Raw genomic sequence first — 27,532 nt, 5'->3', positions numbered from 1 at the left:
TGAGTTTGCAACAAGGAGAACGTGTAATGAGAGAAGAGAATAACCTAAGACAGAATCACAAAGAACAATAGCATTAAAGGAATAGACCAAGGAAACATTGCTCACAAAGGCAAAACAAAACAAAAACAGCTAGGTAGGAAGAAAACCAGGAGTGTTCATGGAAGCTAAGGGCAGAGAAATTTCAAGTAAAAATGATCAGGAGGACAAATGCTACTGAGACATCAGGTAAGATGAAACAAAGGGGTGTCTATTATATTTAGCAACAAGGTATTCATTTGATGACCTTGAAAAGAATACTTTCAATGGTGTGGTAGTGGGACAAAACATTTCAGAGGGTTGGAGAGTAGAGATTATTAAATATAGTGGTTTGAATATATGTTTTATTTTTGCTTTCATGAAATCTCACTGAAATAACAGTCAAAGAATGAAATGTCATAAACCTACAAAGACAAAGAGAATGGAAAAGAGATGCCAACGAGTAAAAGATTGTCAACAAATGTTTGGAAGCTAGAAAGCAATGAATGTGTGGTAACCAACAACAGACCAGAGAAAGCTAGATCAGGAAGCCAACAACATCAAATTGATTTAGTGCCACAGAAAGTTGAAAGTTTTCATAAGGAACAACTAGATCCACAGATTCAGGCACACTAAACCAATAACTACCCTTCCTTCATTCTGGAAGGATATGTGAAGTTTACTTTCTGCTGAGCTTTGACATTATACTAAAAGCAGTCTTAAAACTCTCAGCTCCTTTTCCCTCCTTGGCTCCCAGAATGCTGGCAGCCAGGCTTATACCTTCCACACTGCTGCCCCTCCAATCAAAAGCAGGAGATTGGAGGATTCCATCCAAGGGAATCTGACCCAAGAGAAAAGACCTACGGAACTGACACTTTGGAGTCCTCAATAAAAAGCCAGCATTCTGCCTTATAATCCTATAGCAAAGTTCACCAAGCCATAAATTATTCCCATCCACTCAGAGTTTCCAGTCATCTTTCAGTGCTTAAATTCAAACACACAACCAGTAGTTTGCCAGATATTTAGGAAAAGACAGCAATTTAAACTAACAGAGAAAAGGAACTGGGAGGAAATCCAGACAATGCAGGGTTTAGAAGCAAACTTTTAAAAATGATAATATTCTCAAGAAGAAAACCAAATAGTTTGTATCCACAAAGCAAAAACAGAATGCTAAAAAAGAAACAAGGATGAAGGATGAGCTCTTGTGAATAAAATTAGGAATGCTGAAATTAAAATTTCAATAGAAGGATTTAATGAAAAATTAAGGAAGTATCTTAGTAAAACAAGAAGACAAAGTCATGGAAAATGGAAAAGATAAAATTAGAGAAAAAAGTCTAGGATGTCCAACAGTTCACTAATTAAAGTCCCATAAACAAAGAAGAGAAATAATAAAGGGGAGGAAATTATTAGCAAATAATACAAGAACATTTCCAGAGCTAAAGGTCACCAGTCTTTAGATTAGAAAGATTCACTGAGTGCCCAGGAAAAATGAATGATAAAAAGTCCACAATGGGCCAGGCATGGTGGCTCACCCCTGTAATCTCAGCACTTTGGGAGGCCAAGGTGGGCAGATCACTGGAGATCAGGAGTTTGAGACCAGCTTGGCCAACATGGTGAAACCTCATCTCTACTAAAAATACCAAAATTAGCCAGGCACGGTAGTAGTAATACCAAAATTAGTAGTGGCCCAAGCCTGTAGTCCCAGCTACTAAAAATACCAACATTAGCCGGGCACGATAGTAGTAATACTAAAATTAGTAGTGGCCCGAGCCTGTAGTCCCAGCTACTAGGGAGGCTGAGGCAGGAGAATCACTTGAATCTGAGAGGCGGAGGTTGCAGTGAGCTAAGATCATGTCACTGCACTCCAGCCTGGGCAACAGAGCAAGAAGAAAGAAAGAAGGAAAGAAAGAAAGACAGAGAGAGAGAGAAAGAGAGAAAGAGAGAAAGAGGAGAGGGGAGGGAAGGGAAGGGAAGGGAAGGGGAGGGGAGGGGAGTGGAGGGGAAGGGAGGGGAGGGGAGGGGAGGGGAGGGGAGGGGAGGGGAGGGAAGATCTACAACCGAGGCAAATCTTGGTGAAATTTCAGAAAAACTGGGTTAAAGATAAGATCTTTAAAGCTTCTAGATTGTAATGGCTATTATTAAAAAGAAGAAGGATAAGTGTTGGTGAGGATGTAGAGAAAAGGGATCCCTTATACACTGTTGGTGGGAATACAAATTACTACAGCCATTATGAAAAAAAATATGGAGGTTCCTCAAAAAACTAAAAATAGAACTACTGTAGGATCCAGCAATCCCACTAGTCAGTATATATCCAAAGAAGTTGAAATCAATATGTCAAAGAAATATCTGCATTCCCATGTTCACTGAAGCATTATTCAGAATAGCCAAGATAAGGAATCTACCTAAGTTTCTATCAATGGATGAATGGATAAAGAAAATGTGGTATAGATACATAATGGAATACTGTTCAGCCACTAAAATCGGAGGAAATCCTGTTATCCTTGACAGCATAAATGAACCTGGAGGACATATGCCAGGTTCTGAAAAATAAGCCAGGCACTGAAAGACATACCATATGATCTCGCACATAGGTGGAATCAGAAAAAATCAAACTCAGAAATAGAGAGTAGAATGGTGGTTACCAGAGGCTGGTAGGAGGAAGAGGGAATGGGGAGTTGTTGGTCAAAGGGTATAAAGTTTCAGTTAGACAGGAGGAATAAGTTTCTGAGATCTGTTGTGCAGCAGTGTGAATATAATCAATAATAATATATTGTATGTTTCAAAATAACTGAAAGAGTAAATCTCAATGGCTGACCACAAAAAATGGTAAGTGAGGTAAAGGATATGTTAATTGGCTTCAATTAGTCATTCCACATTGTATGCATATATCAAAACATCACATTGTACCCCATTAATGTATGCAACTGTGATTTGTCAATTAAAAGTAATATTAACTTTTGTTTAAGCTTCTGGATTTTAAAATATAGGTTATATTCAAAAGATCTGGATTCAAAATGGCAGTGAACTTCTCAACACAATAATGGAAGCCAGAAGACAATGAAGTCATGCCTTCAAAATTTATTTCTAACCTACCAAGTATGAAAATTAACTTGAAATATTTTTAGGCAAAAAATTCTTGAAAATTTACTTCCCATGTACTCTTTCTTAAGAAACTATAGGAGAGTTTGTTTGGAAAACTTAAGGGAATCAAGTGCTACAGGAAGGGGAAATCCAGGCAGAGCCCAATGAGTTCCCTAAAATTAAGGAGACAGAGCTGAGAATCCAAGTGGACGAAGTTGGCTGGAATTCACAGGACATAGTACCAGAGAGAAAAAAGCTCCAAAGAGAATTCTAGAGACCTTCAGAATCTCCCTCTAGTAGTCAACAGAATACTAATAAACAAATGCATGTGAGGAAACTACATAATGCTGGGGAAAGAGTCACCCAAAAAGATAGGAGGGAACAATCCCTGGTGCTCACATAGGTCTAGCAATAGTGTCTGTTCCTACCAGCTAAACTGGAAAATCTCATGACTCACAGGACCCTGGATAGAGTACTTAGAAGGGTTTTGCCTCAGTAGTGGGGAAAAATTGTCTCTAGACTAAACATTGCTCTGATCTCACCTATCAAATCTGAAAACCAAGACTTGAAAAGATCAAGCTGTTTTCAAGTAACTTAACTGTGTCTCAGAATGAAGTTTAAGAATATTTATAGGAATACAAAAATATACAGCATCCCAAAAGAGAAAATTAACAAAGTCTGACATCCAGTAAAAAATTACCTGATAGGCAAAAGTCAAGAAAATACAATCCATAATAAGAAGAAAAGGTAACCAACTGAAACTGACCCAGATATGACACAGGTATTAGAATCAGTAAGCAAGGACATAAAAGCAGTTATTAGAACTGTATTCTATATGTTCAGAAAGCTAGAGGAAAGGCTAAATATCTTTTTTTGTTTTCAGAGACAAGACATTGTCCTGTTGCCCAGGCTGAAGTGCAGTGGCACCATCATGGCTCACTGTACCCTTGAACTCCTGGGCTCAGAAGATCCTCTTGCTTCAGCCTCCCAAGTAGCTAGGACTACAGGCACATGTCACCAGATGCAGCTTTTTTTTTTTTTTTTTTTTTTTAAAGATGAAATCTCACTATGTTGCCCAGGCTGGTCTCAAGTGATCTTCCCACCTCAGCCTCCCAGAGTGCTGCAATCAAAGGTGTGAGCCACCACACCCAGTCTGAATATCTTGAGATATGGAAGATATTTTTTAAAAGACCCAAATCAAACTAGAGATGAAATCTATAATATCTAAGATGAAAAACACACTGGAGGGGTTAACAGCAGATTAGGTATCACAGAAGAAAAGGCTAGTGAACTTGAAGATACATCAATAGAAGCTATCCAAAATGAAACACACTTGCATGTGTTTTCACAATGGCAAAAAAAAAAAGACTGCAAAACAAAAATAGAGCATCGGTGAGCTATAGGACAATTTCAGGCAGCCAAATATACATGTAATTGGAATCCCCAATAGAGAGGAAGGAAGTGGCATAAAAAATATTTGTAGAAGTAGTGGTAGAAAAAAAAGTCCAAATTTACAGAAGTTAACTGATAATGTCTAAAGTTGAAAAAAATTAAAACTACCATTGTAAGGATGTTACTTAGAAATGTAAGGTCATGCTGATAAAAACACCTGATAGAGTTGAAATTGCTTGGCTTTGTTGTAAAAGTGTAGACTGTGGCACTAGACTCCCTAAATTTGAATCTTGCCTCTGCCCCTTACTAGTTGGACAATTGTAAGCAAGTCATTTAACCTCTCTGAACATCGTTCTCTCATTTATAAAATGGAGATAAAAGTAGTATCTACCTCATAAAGTTTTTTTTTAGGATTGAGTTAATACTTGTTAAGGCTTAAAATAATGCCCAGTACAAAGTAAGAACTCTTTTGATAATAATATTATCAGACAGCAGACATTGAGAATGAGGAGATTGCTATTTCTTGCAATATGACTTACAGTAACATTTTACTTTTTAACTATGCACAAGGTATTACTTGGATATAAATACATTTTAAATATTTCAGAAGAGTAAATTAGGGGTGAGGAAATGTAAAGTCTTTCAGGAAGTTTGCTGTGCAGGGAACGAGAGGGACAGGTGATAATTGGAGGGGATATGAAGTAGAGGAAAGTCATGGCGTTTTTCTGTGTGGTTGGTTTTAGGTAGGAAAGACATGAGTGGGTTAAAAATGGATGTGAAGTCAACTACAGAGAGGAATAAATTGAAGCTATGGAAAAAAGAGGGTGTTTGGCCAAAGCACAAATGAAGAGACATCTCTTCCATTTCAATCAGAAGGAAGGCAGAAGTAATGGATGTGGACCTAAGTGTGTTCAGCAGCTTGATATGAGAAGTTGAATTCATTATTTCACACTTACTGTTCTTTGTAAAATAAGAGCGCATTTACCGAGCATAAGCAGAAAAGTGGCAGAGTTGGAATTTTGAAGTAAGTACAAAAGATTTGAGATAGCCATTATGATGACAAGTTAGAAAGAAAGCTGACCAAAGCAATGCAGAAGGATTTCAGGTTAGCACTGAAGGCCCAGGTGAGGTTTAGAAGCTATAAATTTGTGATGCAGTAGTACCGACCTCTTTGGTTATGTGATTTTCTCCAGTAGCATGCTGCAACTCAAATATAGGAATGGGAAAAGTGGGACTGATTCAGGGTTGGGATTTGATCAGGTTGGTATGTTAAAAGGACAATGGGGCAAGGGGATTGAGAATATTGAAAAGAGAGTATCTGAAGTGAGAAATCACAGATCCTAAATAGGCTAAAGACAGGAAATAGCTGGTGGGTAGGAAGAAAGTATAGGAGTCAGGCCTTAGCAGTCTCAATGAAGTTGACGTATATGTGTATTTGAAGAAAAAAAGAATTTTTGGCCGGGGCTGTGGCTCACGCCTATAATTCCAACACTTTGGGAGGCTGAGGCAGGCATATTACTTGAGGCCAGGAATTCGAGATCAGCCTGGCCAACATGGTGAAACCCCATCTCTACTAAAAATACAAAAATTAGCCAGGCAGGGTGGTGCATGCCTATAATCCCAGCTACTTGGGAGGCTAAGTCAGGAGAATCGGTTGAACCTGGGAGGCGGAGGTTGCAGTGAGCCAAGATTGCACCACTGTACTCCAGCCTGGGCAATAGAGTGAGACTCTGTCTCAAACAAAACGAAACAAAAATAAGAAAAAAGTTTTTAAGTAGAGGTTATAGTTAAAAAATGGGGTGTTTTAAGTTATGATTTCAGTGCAATTCTGAGTGATGGTGAGGTTCAGCATGTGGTCCATGAAAATGGGTGGATGAGATGGAGCTCTGAGGTGACAGTCACTGTTGGAGGGGATGTTAAAGAAGCTAGATGACTAAGGCATTAGATGAGTCAACCATGTGGTTGTTGCTGAAGTCACCCAAAATGGTGGCAGAGGCAATGGGAGGAATACTGTGATCCTGGAGCCAAGGTCTTCAATGAATGAGAAGGAGATATAAGGAGGTCAAATCTGGCCTAATGAGCCTCTGCAGCCCCTTGAAGTCTTGGTGACCGTCCTGAACAATGTTTCACTTTGGACCATGGATTTTTTGGTCTGTGGATGGGCTTCTAAGGATCTGTGAGTCCTCTGAAATTGTATAGAAAATTATCTGTGTATATTTATTAAATGCATTGTTTTTCCTCTGGAAGAAGGTTCATGACTCTCATCTAATTTAGAAAGAGGTGAGTGATTAAATAAAGGCCTAAAAATTACTGCCGTAAAGGATTTATGTGCAGAATAATGAAATGAAAGCAATAGAAACTGCATGCAGACTGAGAAGAGCACATACCTATCAATATAGCTAAAATTTCTCTACCCTTATACCAACATCATCATAGAAAGCTCATGCACTGAGTGAGCAGCAGGGAGCTATGGCAGTAGCTAGGGCTAGTACTTGACTGTGCCTTAAAAGAGCTGATAGGCTGCAGAGACAGAGACAAGGGTTCAGAAATCCAAAGGGTAATTTACCACTGAGGCTCAATAACTACTTAACTGGTAAAATCTTCAGGTGGCAGCTGTTACATACATGCCTGAACTTTAAGTGACTTTAGATTGGCCTCTTTTCACAAGAGCAGGCATTTCAAAAGCACATAAAGAACTGACCTCTCAGCAATATTTTTTGCAGACTGTAGAAACCGTGCCTGGTCATTTTCTTTCAGGATATGCTCAGCTTGGTTGATGAGGACTGTTGACCGTTCAAGACACTGGCGGCAATTAGCAACCTGCTGTGCCAACTTTCTCAGTTTCATAACCTTTAAGGAATTAGTAAAAGAAAAAAATAAGATAAAACATGCAGTGCTTAATTAAAAACAATAAAACACAACATGAAGTAGGTATGCTGCAGTGCTTCTAAAAATAATGCTTATTAATATTCCATGGTCCCTGTACTAACCACTCACCTTCTCACCCTACCCACTGTGTCTCTTGTGCCAACCCCTCCTTCTCTTGTCTACAGCTTGCATACTTAGGCCGCAACACAGTCATATACTCTCAGTTATCTACCCCCTCTTTGTATTAGTAACATTAATTTTTCTGGTTCTAAATCAATGCATGCCCATTATAGAAAATTCTGAAAATAAAAAGTATAAAAGAAACACTACCACCCAGAGATTATCATTGTTTACATTTTTGTTTTGTTTGTATGTAAACAAACAAAATGTTGTCAATATGTTTTCATATGTGTTTACTAAAAAGTACCATCTTTTTATTTATGAGTATCTACAGTTCTATGTATATATTTCTGTAAGTGTCTTTATGCATACCTGTGTGTTCACAAATCTGTGTTCTTGGAAACTTTAGTTCCTGGATAAGCTATAACCACTCAGCATGGCACAAATTATTGGTTATCACTCTAGCCTCTCAAAACATCTCACATTATACACACAGCATGAACTTATAACCACTAACTCTGACCAGCAAGTCAACAAGCCTAAAACCATATAGCCATATGGAGGCTCACACTTGACCCTTATGATCATGATTCTTCAGTTCCCAGGCTCGAAACCTGAATGTCTTCACTGAGTCTTCCCTCTCTCTCATTCATCTTTTATATTTAAAAGTTCAATGTTTCTTATCATTTCCTTTCTAGCAATGCCTGTTGTGTTCTTCCCTTCCATTTGTGCTGCCACTACTCTGGTTTAGGTCTTTATCAACTGTTACAAACCATCATTCCATAAGTCTCGTAACTTGCTACCCTGACTTTGGTATCATCCCGTTTTGATCTACCCTGCATACCTCTGCCATATCAATCAGTCTTTCTCCCTTCCTAAGAAACTAGAATGGCTGCCCAACACTTTTCAGATTAAGCCCAGAGTCCTCATCCTGGCATTCGTGGTCCATAATCCTGACTCACATTTCTACCATTATTTTTTTCCTTTTCATTGAGTTATAACATACAACAGTAAAGCACCCAAATCCTAACACATACACCCACGTAAACCAGGTCAAGATATAGAACGTTTCTAACACCCCAGAATGGCCATCGTTTTTACTGGATTCAGAGCAGTAGGCCAAACATCACTTCTTTGCCTCTCCTCCTATAATCTCATTTCTTCTTGGTTTCATGATCAAACCGGAATCATCTGCATCAAATTTTGATATCTGTAAAGTCAGCTCTTCCTTGGATTCACTGAAGTGCTGTGCTTTACCTTTGTCTCTTTGATTTTGACAGCGATCATTTGCTTCCTCTGCTGGATGATCTCTACCAACTCGTCACATTCTTCCATAAGTTTTGCCTCATGCATAGCAGTGTTCACCTGCCAAGAAATTTCAGAGTATTACACAGTGATTATTGCCTTTGTCCCCTGCTGTCTCTAAAAGGTTCGGACTGACAGCTAAGCATGCACAACTTCTTCCATACCTCCCTCATAAGATCCACTCCTAGAAGAAGGGTAGAGATGATGATATTAATGATGCAAGGGCATTGAAGCACCACAGTTAGGAAGCTCTCCAGGCCTCTGGTAGATCATGATGGTTAATGGAAGGCTGGGCAGAAGGACAGATGAGATGGGGGCATGTTATTCCCACTGAACAATTCCCTTTACTCCAGTACCCTTTCCTCCTGCCATTCTTTTGGAAAGAGGGTAAGGAGATTTATGTATGTAAAGAAAAGAGTATCCTCCACAGGCACAATATTAAGAAAACATTACAACAATATATTGTGCTAACAAAAATGTTTTCAGTTTTCCTTGTTCCCCTGTAATTTTTCACATTAAATAGATCATTAAACATATATTCATGTGTATATATTTTTCACATAGTTGTCGTGTTTTAGTGGATATTTCTCACCTTGGGCTGTCCAGTATCTGAATACCTTTCCTATTTTGGAATACTGGCTACATCAAAACATCTTTACTGCAAAGTCAGGGTTGGAAAAAAAAAAAACTACCAGAGCCCCCAGGAGGGGCTAAAATGAGAGCAGGGGATTTGCGGGCTGCCCAAGTATAACAGGAAAGGAAGGAGGAAGGAACTAACATCATTTTAGTACTTAACTTGCCAAGCACTTCATAGGTAAATTATCTCATGTAATTATCATAACTATTTTACAATATCGGAACCATGTTTATTCCTATTTCACAGACGGGGAAACTGAGGCATAGAGAATTTTAGTGACTTGCTCAAAAATCACACAACTAGTAAGTGGTAAAACCAGAATTCAAACCGAGTTCTGTCAAGTGAAACCCCTGGGCTGGCTGGGTGGGCGGGCGAGGTTCAGTTCCATTTCAGCAGTACACAGAGCAGTCATACAGGGAAGCACAAGCATTCCAAGAGTCTATTCAAGGATCACTCGAGCAGAGCTCTAGAAGGCTGAGGAACAGACAATGGGTTACTTGAGAGCATCAAAACTCAAGGGGCTAGATGTGCTTCATTAGCAAGGTAGGGCTGCATCTCCAATTGCTATCCCTCTTCAGAGGGTTCCTCCAAATTCTCCAACCCAAGCAAAATACCTGTCACTGGACCCTACTACCCCCTCTCTCATACTTGAAGCTCCCTGATGGCTAATTTTCTGTTTCCTACTTAACTGAAATAAAATATGTCTGTTGGTGAGTGACAATCTTATGTTGCTTTTTTCCATTTTCTAGGGCAATGCCACAATGGGGGTTTCTACTTACTCTGAATGGCACTCTAGCCATTCTACTTTTTTTTCTCAGACACCTCACTCTTTCCCTAAATTGGATCTACGTTTCCAAGGCAGATATCTTACCAGCTCATGAACTCCTTTAACTGAGACTAAGAGATTCATTTAGTTTTCTCTGGGTCCTTGTTTACAGTATCTAGAAACTTAGACACTTGCCATTTATAATTTCTTTTTTAGGTGGCTACTGGTGTAGTACACAATGATGTAGTACCTTGTTTCTGAAAATGTAATCCTTGGACTAGCCTTTACATAACACTATATGCCAAGCATTGCTCTAATTAGTTTACATATATTGGCACTCTCAGTCCTCAAAACAGTCCTGAGGTAGGTACCTTTATCTGCATTTGACAGATGGGGAAAACTAAGCACAGAGAGATTAAGTGACTTGCTTAAGGTTACACAATTAGTAAGTAGGAGAGATGAGATTTGGGCTGAGAGAGTTCAACACTAGAGACTACATCTTTAACCTTACACATAGGCTGCTCTCCAGCTGAGTGTAACAACACCCTTTTCTTCAATTTCTGAAAATCATCATCTCTTTCAAATCATCCATCTTTATTCTGTCATCCCTTTCTCATTAGTCACTTCAGACTCCTTGTTGTTCCCCTAGAATGCCATGCACTTTCATGTCCTGTGCCTTTGCCCTAGACTATTATTTTACTTGGAAAGTCATTTCCCCATCTGTTTATTGAACACATTTCTACTTATCTTTTAAGGCCCTTCTCAAAGATCATCGCTTCTGTAATTTTTCTCACTTCCTTGGACACGAGCAATTGATCCCCTATTTATATTCTCACATACTCTATATATAGTTCAATTATACCATTTCCTATATTTTATCATATTAGTCTGTCTTCCTCACTCCATCACGAGTTGTGGAGGGCAAGAATTGTCTTATGTGACTGTATCTATCTCCAGTATCATGACGGGCACATAGTAGATGTTCCGTAATTATTTGTTGGATTGAATTAAATGTGACAAAAGGTATCTTTTTTTTTTTTTTTTTTTTTTGAGACGGAGTTTCGCTCTATCGCCCAGGCTGGAGTGCAGTGGCCAGATCTCAGCTCACTACAAGCTCTGCCTCCCGGGTTCACGCCATTCTCCTGCCTCAGCCTCCCAAGTAGCTGGGACTACAGGCGCCCGTCACCACGCCCGGCTAGTTTTTTTTTTGTACTTTTTAGTAGAGACGGGGTTTCACCATATTAACCAGGATGGTCTCGATCTCCTGACCTCGTGATCCGCCCGTCTCGGCCTCCCAAAGTGCTGGGATTACAGGCTTGAGCCACCGCGCCCGGCCGACAAAAGGTATCTTTTGCTCCTCATTAGACATGTTCACTTTGTTACTCAAGTTACCCTAAACTCAGTAAGTCTAAAAACAAACTTACCGCCTTCTCTCCAGATCTGGCTTCCACCTCTGATTTTCCTGTTTTTGTGTCAATGCTACTATCATTATTGCAGTTACTCAGGTTCAGTAAACTCTGACTGCTACTTCTCCTTTGTCCCCACATAAATTCACAGGAGTCCCAAAGTCCTTCCCTCCTTTCCTTTTTAATCTTGCTAAATTTCCTCGGTGGCTGGTCCAAGTGCAGTAGTGTTTACAACCAATTGATTGCAAACAGTTACAGGTTTCTTTGTTCCTTCTCCACTCCCACTGCTTCACGTGACTACCCTTAAACAAACAAAGTTCTTCGTTAATATAGTGAGGATCTGAGCCAAGGAACCAATAGGCTGAAGCCCTTATCACCTATTGTGATAGGACCATTGTTGCACAAACCTCCTTAATTAATCTCCCTACCTCCAGAATATTTCCTTTCCATCCTCATAATCCTTCCTCTACTCTGAAGCCAGGAAAAATCATGTCTTCATTACCAAACATCCTATCAAGCATCTTTTCTGTGCAAAGCATTATGCTAAGGCCCTGCCCTCAAAAAATTTGCAATCTGGATGGGGAAGAGCCATATACATATAAAAGAAACCAATCAAGGTAGCATAAATTAAATACTGAATGGGTGATATAGACTATAATCTACTGAAATTAAAAGGAAAGATTACTTTTGGTGGGTAAGTGGAGGAAAGAGGCGTGGATGAAATGGAACTTGAATTAAACCTTAAAGATGGAATAAGACTTTGATTAAAAAGGTGTGAAGGAGAGAAATTTCAAGCCAAGCAAATGAGATTGAACTTCACTTTTAGGCAATATGGTATCGTTAAGTAGTATTTTTGAGGGGAAGAAAGGTAAGGTGGTGCGAGAAGTACCACAGTGAACTTGTTTAAGAAGATGAACAGGGACTGATTTGATGGAGGGTAATAGTAAACCTGAGGACTATTTAGGAGGCTATTGTGATGTGGACAGGGGCTAGCCAAGGAAAATGTCAGAAACAGAAAGGAAATATCAAATATAAGAAGTACTCATTTGCTTACATATCTTCAATTAGACAGCAAGCTCCTTGAGGGAAGATTTTACACTACTTTATCTTTCCCATTATAACTGGTACAAAGCCTTACAACAAACATTTATTGACTGATTTAGCACAGTAAAAAATCAAAATAAGAATGCCAAGCATTATAAAATATACTCCCATGGGTGTATTTTGTAGAGAAAATATAAGGTGAAATGAGGGAGCTAGGGTAGGAATGTTTTTTGGACAGTCACATCAGGGGAGATAAAACCAGGCACAACTAATAGAGTGAAAAGTTGACTGAAGAGGCAAAATTCCAAACTAAAGGTAAAGCAATGACATTAAAATCTTTTCATGTCAAGAAGCACAACAGAAGAGCAGGGTCCTTAAGTGTTTTCTGAACAGGAAATACTTCAGGGAAAACCGGTCTTCGTGATGTGAATAAAACAACTCAAATTGCTTGGAAGGCATTTGAAAGCCCCTGGTATTTTCTTTGTTTGAAAACATAATACATTGAGGTATTTCACTTGCTTATTAACGCTTAATTGAAAATAACTGGGTTACCTTAATAAGCATACTTGGCTGGTTGGTTGGTTTGTGGAAGACCCTAGCTCTTTGACATTTGCTCTTTGTATCAGGTTAGTGGTTTTCTCTAAATGGCTTTATGTCTGTGGAAAAAAAAATCTATCCTCCTTGAAAATACCATTAGGTCAATTTTGGCAACCTACTTGTATAAATCCACCCACCCCAAAAAGACTTTTGGGAGGCAGTTTGTGATGTTTATGACTAAGAGTCTTAGCCTCAATTTTCCAAGTCTTAAACACTAGGCAACACGGGCTCCCTGGTAAGTCTCCAGGTCTTTGCTCTTTTAAGAGCAAGTCTTAAAAGAGCAAGTCTTTAAAGAGCAAGTCTCTCTGCTCTTTGCTCTTTTACTTTCTTCTTAAGGCAGCAAAAATTTGACTTGCATATTTCTTTCCAACTGCCCATCCTACCCTATTACCTCCCAGCCCAAAGATTGACTGTAGAGTAAGACCTAGTCTTCCCCAATTTCCACCTATCTTTAATACAAACACCTAATGCCCCTGCTGGAAGGACTTTACCACTGTTCAGTACAAGGAAATAAATAGGTGGGAGTTCACCAAAGCCATAAGTTGCTAAGATTTAAGAAACTGCAAAAAGTCATTTTGGCAATTGTTTTTCTTCTGTATTGAAATGCAAATGGGCTATATCTTTTTACCCTTAGCTTCTTTCAGAGAGCTTATTTGATAGTTAGGATTATTTTTGGTGGGGAGAGGGCAGGGGAGATCTCCCATTGCTCATTCTACAGGTATTTTATTCCTGGGTTTAAAGTTCATCAGCCTTCCCTCCACCCCACTTCCATGATAACTTCCCCACTTCCACTTTCCCCTCAGCTTACTCGCATCCATCTATACTATAAAGCATTGCACAGGAGCTCAGAAGGCACTGAGATTTCCTGTTCAGATGGAACAAGATATGTGAAATAGATGATCCCATATATCCAGACTCAAGTGAAATGCAATAATTATAATAATAATCATTATTATATGGCAGGGAATTCCTCCCTGGCTTCTCCATCTCAGTGCTCTCCACTCTTCACAGTAAATGCCAACCTAGTTTATTCTCTGAAATCTTCTGTCCAAATAGATCTCCCTTCCACCAGAATATTGTGAAATTTTCCATTAAAGATCATTTGGAGAAGTTTTTATTTCAACAAACATTTACTGAGTGTCTCCCACATACCACAGTATATCCCACATGTATCCAGCATAGTGCTGGGTTTCCCTGAGTGGGATATAATGATGAGAAAGACTCAGCTTTTGCCTTCAAGGCACTTACAGTCTAGTAGAGACTATGAGTGTGAATACAACTAATTATAATTTAAGGACCAGCAAAACAAGTAACATAATAGAATACAATCAAAGGTGTATGAGATCATAGGAAAGAGAAAATTTGGAAAAGGACAATCAGAGGATTAGATGAAGTTTCATGTATCTGAGCTGGTCTTCAAGGATGAACAAGACTTGGGCAGGTAGAAATGGAGCTTAAGGGGAGACAAGTTTAGGCAGAATGAATTACATGAATAGCATGAGCAAAAGCATAAGCAGGGAAATAGAAAATGTGTTTGGTTAAAGTAGATCAACCTGACAGATGCAATGGAGGGAAATAAGGCTAGAAACAGGGGTTGGAGATATATTATGGAGAGCTGTGCTGTCATTTTGAGTCTCCGAAAGTACTTGGATAAAAATGTCAGGATCTTAGCACTATAGTAATACCTTAAGAATTGTTAATTGACATGTTAGTTGAGAGCAAGGTGAAGAGAGAAGGCAGACACAGTACATGAAGAACTGGGAGGGGGGCACAACACACTTTCCACTTCCTGTTATTGTTCAGGACCACTCAGGAGATCACTATCCCACCTTCTCAGCTCCATAACAGAAAAAAGAGGCTGAGTTGGGCTTTATTTAATAAGTAGTCACTTTCTGTGCAAAGGAAATGAGAAGGAAAAGTGAGAGGTAAATTGGACATCTGATGAATTATCAAGAAATTGTTATGAACAGCCTTGTCACCTTACTGAGCTGCAAAGAATTCATTACTTTCTTAAAATGATGCATTTAAGAAAGCACAATGTGTATGAAGCAGACATAGCATTTGCTGTGGCAGCATCAAAGCTAAAGTGTTAACCCAGATCACACTTTAAGGATCCTTCTCTCTCTCTCTCTCTCTCTCTCTCCCACCCCCCCCGACTCTCTCTCACATGCACACACATACATGCACATCACTACCACTAGCACTAGCATCATGATCACCACCAGCACTACAGCCGTTATATCAGGAAGTTTCAAATGTATAAAAGGAAGAGGAAGAAGAGACCATCTTCTTTTTTGTTTTCTAAAGGTAAACACTGCAATATTTCAAAGATGGTCCTTCCAGCTTTATGTAACTATGACTAAATGAAGCAGGGATTTAAAAAAAATTGGTTATAGCTGTTTCTTTAGATCTGAGGGAGGGTGGTCACTTAAAGGAGCAAGGAATATATGAAATTATTAGTAGAATTTTTAGTCACCTGCACTGGAGTAACTACAGTTTAGCAGGCAAAAAAATTACTGAGACATAGTTAAGCAATGTACAGCTTTGGTGTGTAATTTTTTTTGGCCAGGGAGTGGGTGAGGGATTAGGAGGGTAGAGGTGGCTGGGAGATTGGCTGTTAAAGTTAGAAAAGTAGTGTGGATGGGGAGGTGGCAGCCAAGCCATTTCTAGAAGTATAACTATCCTAGTGAATTGGGCTCAGGGACTCATGCTATAGGAGGCCTTCAGATAGACATAGACTGAGAGAAAAGTTTTCTATCAGCTTGTGGGAGGAGTACATAAGAGTTAATACTTTTATAGTGCTTACCACATGTTAGGCACTATTCTAATTGTTTCATGTATTTTCACTTGTTTACTTTTCCCATTAACCCCATGAGGTAGGCACTATTATTAATTACCATTCCCATTCTACAGAAGAAACTGAGAAAACAGAGGTTATGTAACTTGCCCAGGGTCATATAACTAGTAAATATCAGAGCCAGGATTTGCACCCAGGCAGTCTGTCTCATGTCTATGATTTTAACCACTGTGTGTGCGTTTGTGTGTGTGTGTGTGTGTGTGTGAGAGAGAGAGAGAGAGAGACAGAGAGAGGGGGAGAGAGATGGGGGGAGAGAGAGAGAGAGAGAGAGAGAGAGAGAGAGAGAGGCTGTGCTCACAAACATATACTTCTTTTTCCTTTAGAGTTGCCTCTCACGACAATCACAATCTCTAGAGTTAACCATTGCAAATATTTTGTGTGTTTCCTTCCTGACTTTTGAAAAAAAAATAGTACCTGTAGAGAAATACATAATACAACATATTTTAAAAGCATAGACAGTTCACACACATATATATACACACATATATTTTGCATGTACTTTACCCTATGTCTAACTAATAAAAATAATGGAGACAGAGGGTGAGGACAATCTGCTCCATATACATGCCTGAAGAATGGCATTATGCCGTGTGGCAATTCTGTGTTGATTTTGGAGTCCTTTCTCCTCAGGGAACAGCCACCCAGCTTTTATAGACTTAGGTTTAGTTGGTTTCTCCCTAATAGTCTCTTTGTATGCAAAGTAACTGTTTATGTCTTATTTTTTTAGATGGAGTCTTACTCTGTTGTCCAGGCTGGAGTGCAGTGGCGTGATCTCGGCTTACTACAACCTCCACCTCCCAGGTTCAAGCGATTCTCCTGCCTCAGTCCCCGCCCCCCTCCCCGCCCCCGAGTAGCTGGGGCTATAGGCATGCACCACCATTTCCGGCTAATGTTTGTATTTTTAGTAGAGACAGGTTTCATCATGTTGCTCAGGCTGGTCTCGAACACCTGACTTCAAGTGATCCGTCCACCTTTGGCCTCTTAAAGTGCTAGGATTACACGTGTGAGCCACTGCGTAACTGTTTAGAACATGGAAGAAAAAGATGGGAGATATAACCTAGGTTTTTCATCTGGTATTTTATGTACATAGCTATACAATTTTTTGTGAAATGAGGCAGAAACCTCCTTTCTATCTCATCAGAACCATGTAATTAGATCTTTTTTTTTTTTTTTTTTGAGACGGAGTCTCGCTCTGTCGCCCAGACTGGAGTGCAGTGGCCGGATCTCAGCTCACTGCAAGCTCCACCTCCCGGGTTCACGCCATTCTCCTGCCTCAGTCTCCCAAGTAGCTGGGACCACAGGCGCCCGCCACCTCGCCCGGCTAGTTTTTTGTATTTTTTAGTAGAGACGGGGTTTCACTGTATTAGCCAGGATGGTCTCGATCTCCTGACCTTGTGATCCGCCCGTCTCGGCCTCCCAAAGTGCTAGGATTACAGGCTTGAGCCACCGCGCCCGGCCGTAATTAGATCTTAAAAAGACTGAAGAAATAATCGATTTCTACTCCATCACTTAAGAGATAGAAATATGGGACCTAGAGAGGGGAGAGGCTTATCCGACATCACATTGCTACTAAATGACAGGGCAAGGCTTGAGCCAGATCTTCTGAGTCCTATCCAGTGTTCTTTCCAATCTACTGCTTGTTTTGTGAAGCATGGCACTTGTTTATAAATCCCTCTGAAGAAATAAAACTCTCTAGCTCTCATCCTTGTGTATTTACCCTAGAAATATGAACATTTATGTCCACACAAAAACCTTACATGAATGGTCATAAAAGCTTTGTTTCTATTAGCAAAAAACTGGCAACAACTGAAATGCTCTTCACTGTGGGCACATATAAACAAATTGTAGAATATTCACACAGTAGACTACTACTTAGCAAGAACAAATAAAAAACTATTGATGTACACAACAAATCGAATGGCTCTTAGGGGCATTATGATGAGTGACATAGCAAATCACAGTATTTTACCTACTATGTGATTCCATTTACGTAACATTCTAGAAATGAGAAAATTATAGTAATGATGAACATATCAGTGGTTGCTGGGGGACAGATGTGCCTATAAAGAAGTAGCACAAATGAGTTTTTGGGGGATGATAAAACAATACTGTCCTAATTACAGAGGTGATTACAAGAATCTATAAATGTGATACGATTAATAGAACTGTCCGCCCGGTCCCCCCAAAAAAATTTTGAGTGCATGCAAAACCTGGTGAAAATCAAATGAGGCCTATAGTTTGCTCAATAGAATTATTGTACCAATGACAGTTTCCTAGTTCTGATAGTTATGTAGTTATATAAGATGTTAGCATTGGGGAAGGTTAGTTAAATAGTATGAGGGAACTCTCTGTATTATTTTAGCAACTTTTACATAAGATTAAACTTATTTTTAAAAAGAAAAAAGAAAGAAAACTCTCTTAAAGTCCCATAATGTTTTAGGCAGGCCTGGTCAACCAGCATTTCTGTAGTTCTCTGAAGTTCTAATACATCTTCAGGCCTTTGCTCAGATGGCGTCCTCTCTCTCTCTCTCTCTCTCACACACACACACAGACACACACTCACCCCACTCTGTAACCTAGTTTATTTTTATCCGTAATACTTATAATCCCTAATAAAATATGTTTGTTTATTGTGCGTCTCCTCCTATGAGAATGTAAGCTCCTTAAGTTTAAGCACTTTGTTTTGTTCATTACTGTATCCCTAATACCTAGAATAGTGCTTGTCACACAGTAGATGCTCAGTAAATATTTGTTGAATGAATGAATGTGTGTAGGCCTTGAAATAAAGGTATTATGAAAAATTGTATATGATGTTACATTTCTTTATTACATGAGACAAATTTCTCTTTCATTTTCTTTTTGCACACTCAAAATAGTTTTCCTTTATCTATTGTGTCATTTAAATATTCTTTTCTGAATTAGGAAAGATTTGGAGAGATGTTGGAATAACAACATCTCTAGGAGACCTAGGAGATCCTAGGAGACCACATATTCTGAAGTATGTCCTTTCCCTGTGTTAAAATAAAGAAAAAGTTGCCTTTCCTAGGTGCTTTACTCACCTGAGCTTTACTCACCCTTATGATGCATAAAAGATTGTGCTTACAACATCTGGCCACCAGAGGGCACTGTTTATCCAAATATCCTTTCTCAGTACCTATTCGTGTACCAAGCCATGAGCTGGGTATAAAAAAAAAAAAAGGATAGGACACCATACTCGGCCTGAGAGCTTAGCCTGGTGGGGAGACAAATCGGTATATAGAAGTGCTATGATGAAAGTATGCGCAGGTTACTCTGAGGACACAGAGGAGGAACATCTGAACCAGATGAGGGAGGCAGGGAGAGAGGCTTAGAGCATGGGTGATGGCTTCTTGAAGGAGGTGAAGGCTGAGCTGAGCAGTACTCCTACAGACGGAAAATTGAAGGAGTGTATGTTCTGTGAAGACAGGTGCCATGTCCACCATTATGTTCCCAGTGCCTGGCCCAATGCAGAAATGCGCTTAAATATTTGTGGAATGAATGAACAGCATATAAAGTACAGATGGCAAAAGGGCATCACTAGATGTGCTAGTACTTTATATCTTCAACTTTCAGAATAACTCTTCAAAGTACATACTATCATCCTATTTTTTAGATGAATAAAATGAGGTTCAGTGTACGCAGCTTATAAAACAGAGCCAGACAGACTCAAGTCTATCACTTGTCTTTCCACTTACATATTACTATTGTAATATAGTACATATTATTATCTCCCAGTGATACGTATTACTCCCTGTGAACATATTACTATTAATAAGTTAACTCACATTCTTCTTAAAAGGATTTGGAGAAGTGCTTCACAATATTGACATTCCTCCAAAAACAAGATAAAATATATCTACTTAATCGTTCCTTTTTAAAAGTTTTAAATTGATTTGTTTATTTTCATGTTAAAAATAGAATCAACTAAAAAGTTAAAATAATGGTGCATTCTCAAATCAGCTACCCAATTTCTTTAAGTAATAATGAGACATATATATGCCTTTTCAAGACAGGTTAAAGAATCAAATAGCAGATTGTTAACCTGAGATATTAACGAAACAAAAACATTCTAGTAATATTTCAGCTAATATGCAAAATTCAGTTTCGTATTCTAGCAGTAAAAAGAAGCACTGACAAAGATCATGTTTTTTACATGAAGTGAGAAGATCTGTGTAATACTACATTACAAGATCAAAAGGACATTAACTGTTTTACTGTTTTATAATGTTTATGGGAGATATTTCAATAATAGCACTGCTTTTCAGAAAGCCACAAGAACATGAAAGATTATAGACAGACATCACTGTTACCGTGGAGGATACGCCCAATTCTTGAAGCAGTCATGTGGATACCTTACAAGTCATTTCATATTACCATCAAACAAATTTTACTGTTATTATGTGCTATGCATTTTAGTAAGCTCTTAGCAATGTACGAGACAGATAAGGCCTCTGCCATCATCTCGTGAATCTTATGATGAGAAGGGAAGCAGATACTGAGCAGTTACCTGTTTGAGGAGTGCTACAAAAGAGGTTTATCATGTAATAAGGATAATCTTTGGGTGCTTATAAGACGGGGATTTAACCAACAGTTGTCAAGTGGGGAGCTTAGATGGTCAAGGACGTCTTCCTAAGGATGTGATATTTTTAAGGAATGATTAAGAGTTAGCTAGAGGAAGGGGTGATTCACAGCAGAGAAGACTAAGACAGAAAAAAGGGCTGGGAGACCATGCTAGAGAGGTAGGTAGGGTCCAGACCATAATGGGTTTTAAAGGCAATGGGGGAACCATTCAAGGGTTTGTGGTAGGGAGTGACATGACAGGTTTTGAATTTTACAAATTCATTCCCACAGCAATGTGGAAAATGGATAGGAGGGGAACAGGATGGGCCAGAGAGACCAGTTAGAAACTGCAGTTTCCAAAATGATTGTGGCATGGCCATGGCTGCTACCTTCAGGAAGCTTCTAGTCCAACCAAGGAAACAGCCTGTAACCAAGAAATTCCTTCATGGAAGAGCAGGCAGTCTAACAGAGGTTTGCACAGGCTGCTCCGCCCAAGTTCATGTGACTAGTGGGTGACAGAGCCAGCACCAGAACCCAGGTTTCCTGATTTCTAGTCCCGGGATTTTTCCAAGGCCGTCCTTTTCACTGCCTTCACAACCAAGAAATTATGGAAGGGGAGGAGAACAAGTCAAGCCAGTGAAAGTTTCTGCCTTCTTAAGTCTCAGATCAGATTGTGGGGAGCATTTAGCCACTCTCTGTACTCAAGTCTGACATAAGCACTCCTCCCAAGACATTTGTTTCTGAGGGATGGATTCACCATCCTGATACTCCCTGTATATATACAGAGCAAGGAATCTCTACTGGGAGGGCCAGGGAAATTTGAACTCTCATAGCTAAGGCTGAAAAGGGCATTGTTCTGAGAAAGAGGTCATTCTTTCTGAGACAGGGAACTCTGGATGACAAAAGGGGAAAAATCTGATTCTAGGCAGACAGAAAACAGTCTGATTCCAGCCCACTAGAAGAAGCAAGGGCCCAAGCGGAAGAGTGAAAATAGCTGAAGAAAAGCCTATGTTGCTTCTAAGCTGAGGGAGTAGGGAAATAAGATAGAGAAGTACCAGGAAAGAGCCTGAAGGACAAGGACCAGAGGAATTCTGTTTGCAAGCATCAGAGGGAAGGGAAGCCTCAGAATAATACCCAACGCTGAACTCTGTGACTGGGCAACAAAGAGGTCTTGAGAACATATTTCCAGGGGTCTCAACTACCTCGTGAGTCAAGAAATAAACGAACGGGTTTCTATGGGGAAAACCCTAAGGGAGTTGGAGGTCCTGAATAGGATGGGCCAGGCGCAGTGGTTCACGCCTGTAATCCCAGCACTTTGGGAGGCCAAGGTGGGCAGATCACTTGAGGTCAGTTTTAGGCTCAGCCTGACCAACATGGTGAAACCCTGTCTCTATTAAAAATACAAAAATTAGCCAGGCATGGTGGTGCATGCCTGTAATCTCAGCTACTCGGGAGTCTGAGGCAGGAGAATCACTTGAACCTGAGAGGCAGAGGTTGCACCACTGCATTCCAGCTTGGGTGACAAAGTGAAACTCTTCCTTTAAAAAAAAAAAATGTATGAAACAAACAGGAAGGAATCTCAACCTGCTGGGAAATTCCAAAAATCTGACCATCTTAATACATTGTTACTGCTAGTAAAAGAAATAATTAATTATGGTTGTATACTTATTGTAGCTGTATAGTTATTCTGGCTTGGCCTAGAAAGTGCTTTCAGATATATTTGATCTCTATATTTGATCTTCACAACAACCTGATTAGATAGGGTAGACACTACTGTCTGCATTTTATGGATGAGGAAACTGAGATCTAGAGAGGTAAATTATCAAAGTCATATAAGCTAGCAAATGACAGAGTTACAACCCAAACTGGGCATCCTAACTCCAAGGCCAAGGCTTCTACCATGTTCCATTCCAACCTGTCCTGTTTTTTGTTTGTTTGTTTTGTTTTGTTTTGTTATTGTTATTGTTCTCTTTGTAGCTAAAATTTATTTTCATTTTTATTTTTGAGGAAAACCACCTTTCCCTTTTTTTGAGGATTTTCCTGTGCTAAGTTTCCATTTCCACTCAGGCAACAGAGTAGAGTGGAAAAAAATCTGGAGTTTAAGCCAAGCTGGCCTGAATCTGAATTCCTGCTTTGACACTTGAAAGCCAAGTGACTTCAGACAAGTCACTTAACATCTCTGAGCTATCTTTCTGACTGGTAAAATAGAAACAATGTTACCTACCTCACAAGTGGTTGTGAGAATCAAATGAGATAACAGAGACAAAGGTCTTAGTACACTACCTGGAACATAGTAGGAATTCAATAAATATTGATTTCCATCCCTACTCCTCTCCAACTCCAAGTTGCTACCCTGGTCTGGTACTTCTTTCCTAAAAAGTACTTCTTTCCCAAAAAGCTGAAATTCAGGTTTTGATTTATGTCTCTACTTACTCATCTTACTATAGGATAGCTGGCACTTCAACTCTTGAGAGTTTATCATTTACAACTGATACTTCCAGGATATTTTCTTGGTTATTTGTGGTAGATTTGGAACTTATAACTTGGGTATATGTATGTACATAATAATGTTTCTAAATAATTTAAAGGCTTAAGTTTTTACTCAGAAATGACTTCCATTCTGTAAAATCTGAATAGATCATTCTTCTTAATCTCATCTAGAACCTAAAAGGCTAAGTTGTCCTTATTTGGATAGTGAGCTAACTTATTCAGCTACTTTGGTCTGAATATACTGTAGCAATTCAGATCTATGATCTCTTACTGAGTTCAGATCTCACATCCTCAGTACCAGATTCCAAATATATTTTCTAATAAAGAATGCATCTCCTTAGCAGCCACTTTCCCACAGACTGTCTTTAAACAATAATATGGCTTAGCTCTTACACCTGGATCTTTCCCTGTCATCACATTCTCCTCACTGAGGAGCTTCAAACAATGTAACGAAAAGGAAGATAAATTGGGCATGGGAGAAAACTAGGCTAGTCCTGAGAATGGGGATATAGGACTTTGATAAAAATGGATTTGGTATAAAAATAAGCTATGCCGTAGATTGTGTGAAAAGAGGGCAAGGAAAACTTAAAAATGATTGCTTTATGCATTTTGGCTTTTTAAAAAACTGGTTGCAGTGAAAATATGTTACTATTGCAATTTTAAACATTTTTATTGTGAAATTGAGCATACTTAAAACTAGAGAATATGATGAAGCCCCATGTGTCCATCCCCCAGCTTCAAAGGCCATCAACATTTTTCTATACTTGCTTGATCTATTCCCTCCTTTTTCTGCTGAGGCATTTTTTAAAATTATACTTTAAGTTCTGGGATACATGTGCAAAACATGCAGTTTTGTTACATAGGTATACACGTGCCATGGTGGTTTGCTGCACCCATCAACCCATCACCTACATTAGGTATTTATCCTAATGCTAACCCTCCCCTAGCCCCACTCCCCAACAGGTCCCAGTGTGTGATGTTCCCCTCCCTGTTTCCATGTGTTCTCATTGTTCGGCTCCCACTTATGAGTGAGAACATGCAGTGTTTGGTTTTCTGTTCTTGTGATAGCTTGCTGAGAATGATGGTTTCCCGCTTCATCCATGTCCCTGCAAAGGACATGAACTCATCCTTTTTTATGGCTGCATAGTATTCCATGGTGTATATGTGCCACATTTTCTTTATCCAGTCTATCACTGATGGACATTCGGGTTGGTTCTAAGCCTTTATTATTGTGAATAGCGCCACAGTAAACATATGTGTGCATGTGTCTTTATAGTAGAATGATCTACAATGCTTTGGGATTGCCAGGTAATGGGATTGCTGGGACAAATGATATTTCTAGTTCTAGATCCTTGAGGAATTGCCACACTGTCTTCCACAATGGTTGAACTAATTTGCACTCCCACCAAGTGTGTAAAAGTGTTCCTATTTCTCCATATCCTCTCCAGCATCTGTTGTTTCCTGAGTTTTTAATGATTGCCATTCTAACTGGCGTGAGATGATATCTTATTGTGGTTTTGATTTGCATTTCTCTAATGACCAGTGATGATGAGCATTTTTTCTTATGTTTGTTGGCTGTATAAATGTCTTCTTTTGAGAAGTGTCTGTTCATATCCTTTGCCCACTTTTTGATGGGGTTGTTTTTTTCTTGTAACTTTGTTTAAGTTCTTTGTAGGTTCTGGATATTAGCCCTTTGTCAGGTGGATAGTTTGCAAAAATTTTCTCCCATTCTGTAGGTTGCCTGTTCACTCTGATGGAATTTTTTTTTCCTCTCTGCAGAAGCTCTTTAGTTTAATTAGATCCCATTTGTCAATTTTGGCTTTTGTTGCCATTGCTTTTGGTGTTTTAGACATGAAGTCTTTGCCCATGCCTATGTCCTGAATGGTATCACCCAGGTTTTATTCTAGGATTTTTATGGTTTTAGGTCTTACGTTTAAGTCTTTAATCCATCTTGAGTTGATTTTTGTATAAGGTGTAAGGAAGGGGTCCAGTTTCAGTTTTCTGCATATGGCTAGCCAGTTTTCCCAACACCATTTATTAAATAGGGAATCCTTTCCCCATTTCTTGTTTTTGTCAGGTTTGTCAAAGATCAGATGGTTGTAGATGTGTGATTTTATTTCTGAGGCTTCTGTTCTGTTCCATTGGTCTATATATCTGTTTTGGTACCAGTACCATGCTGCTTTGGTTACTGTCTGCTGAGGCATTTTAAACCAAATCCAAAACATTATGTTATTTCACCCCTAATACTTCAGTTTGCATCTCAAAAACAAAAGAATATCTTATTGCATAATCACAATGAATAAAGTAATTCCTTAATATCATTCATCTAATGCTTGTTCTATACTTAAATTGTCCTGATTATATATAAAAAAGTGTACTTTTACAGTTGATTTGTTTGAATCAAGTACTTTATGAAGAGGAATTTAATACTGGTTTTTCAAATACCATGTATATTCCTAATGAATAACTAATGAGTGCTGTTTCCTAGTGAAGAAATAGAAGACCTCATTGGTACTATACACCCCATTCATGCTTAGAATTCTACTTTCAGGAATGTATGTCCTTTATGAAAAGGCAGATCACTGTACAGTAGTTTCTATTCATTCATATGGCATTGTGAATTTCAGTATCTCAGAAAACAAGTTTTGCAGGAGATATCAGAGAGAAGAAAAGGTCATCACTGGGCAGAATAAAGAGAGTGAGAAATCTAGAGGATGCAGGGATGACAGAAATTGTGGAGGGAACTACTTAACTCGAACATGGGGACATTTAACTGTTTAATCAAAGCTGTTTCTGATTTCTGTGACCTCTTTCTGTATTGAGCAACCCAAATCTCAAAAGTTCAACAGTCTTATTTGTAACAGTGGTACTATGCCCACTGGATGACATCCATCAGTTTTGTCAGCCCTAACCCTAACCTAGTGGGAGCTCCTGCTCGCGACTACTGCCCAGCATCCAACAATCTTTCTCTGAGAGATGACCAAAAAGGCTAAGTGTAGGTGACTGAATTTAGTAGCACTCTAACAGCATGGTAAAGGTAAATCTGCCCCCTTATACATTTCTGGTGCGAGTATAAATTGCCTTAGCAAATAGAGACTGTTGACAGTATGTGTCAATACATTGAAACATGTGGCTTTACTTTAAACTGCCAATTCCACTTCTAGAAAACAAATATCCTTGAAAATAGAAAGGGAAAAGATAAAAAAGAGATACAATTTTGAAATCGCCCTTGCAAAACTTATAACAGTGAGAAAACGATGTCAGTGATGGAAATTGGATCTAGCCTTTGACCTTCAAGCTGCCCTTAATTATTCCTGGGCTTAGGCCAAGCTAACTTTAGGAGACATGTAGTTTATAGTTTAAATGATAAGAGCCCTTCCCCAAAACTCGACCATCTTTGTAAAGCTAATGAGAGACCACCAGGCTCAGAGGATAGAAGAACCTGAATTCTGCTAAGGTGTAGACATAAATGATTACCTGCCATTATTCCAGAGTTCACAAAATATGCAAATTCCCCAGTTACTCCTGCAGATAACATCACTATTGTAGAACCTAAGATTGGCCTTTTGAGATACCTTTTCAGGTTTTTTGTAGATCTGACCATGAACGGCTTCACCTGTACCTGCCAACCACTCGTGTGCTCCAACCCAGAAGTGACTCAGCATGCAAGAGGACCACTTCCCAATGGCAATGACCAGCCACTCCCACCCCTTCCCCCAAACTACCTTTGGAAACCCTAAGCTGGGCACAGTGACTCATTCTAGTAATCTCAGCACTTTGGGAGGCTGAAGTGGGCAGATCCCTTGAGTCCAGGAATTCGAGACCAGCCTTGGCAACATGGTGAAATCATGTCTCTACAAAATATTTAAAAATTAGCCAGGTATGGCAGCATGTGTCTGTAGTCCCAGCTACTCAGGAGTCTGAGGTGGCAGGCTGACCTGAGTCCAGGGGGGTCATGGTTGCAGTGACTTGAGATCATGTCACTGCACTCCAGCCTGGGCCACAGAGCCAGAACCTGCCTCAAAGAAAGAAAAGAAAAAAGAAAAAGAAAAACCCTAGCCCCCAAATTCTGAGAAGCGTGGCCCACCTCACGTCAATTAAATTCTCTCTATTGCCAATTCCTCTGCTTGATAAGTCAGCTCTATCTGGGCAGCAGACAAGAGGAACCCACTGGACGGTTATAGTTTTAGTGTGAAACTAACAAAACAAGTTTAAAACAAAAATAAGCAAGGCTATAGAAAAAAAAACTATCAGTACATCAATATAATAGCTACATGTAAACTTTGCATCCTACAGAATAATACATTCTTCCCTTGTATTCATGGAGCATTTAAAATTGATCATGAAGAAAAAGTTTATAGTTTCTCATCTCTGAT

General features: G+C 39.3%; 1 protein-coding gene across 2 annotated transcripts in view; it reads right to left on the bottom strand.

The window, feature by feature from the left end:
- MID2 (midline 2) overlaps positions 1 to 27,532 on the bottom strand; it is a 96,325-nt gene that overhangs the window by 14,608 nt on the left and 54,185 nt on the right. For both annotated transcript variants that reach the window (XM_025372567.1, XM_025372568.1), the window contains exons 4-5: positions 8,734 to 8,841; positions 7,190 to 7,338 (exon numbers count right to left, since the gene is read on the bottom strand). In XM_025372567.1, coding sequence (XP_025228352.1) covers positions 7,190 to 7,338; positions 8,734 to 8,841 — 257 coding nt within the window. The remainder of the gene's footprint in view (positions 1 to 7,189; positions 7,339 to 8,733; positions 8,842 to 27,532) is intronic.

The sequence above is a fragment of the Theropithecus gelada genome, chromosome X (assembly GCF_003255815.1).
Source record: "Theropithecus gelada isolate Dixy chromosome X, Tgel_1.0, whole genome shotgun sequence".
Classification (NCBI taxonomy): Eukaryota; Metazoa; Chordata; class Mammalia; order Primates; family Cercopithecidae; genus Theropithecus; species Theropithecus gelada.
Note: the sequence above shows the minus strand (reverse complement) of the source record. Positions and strands in the feature narration are given on the sequence as shown.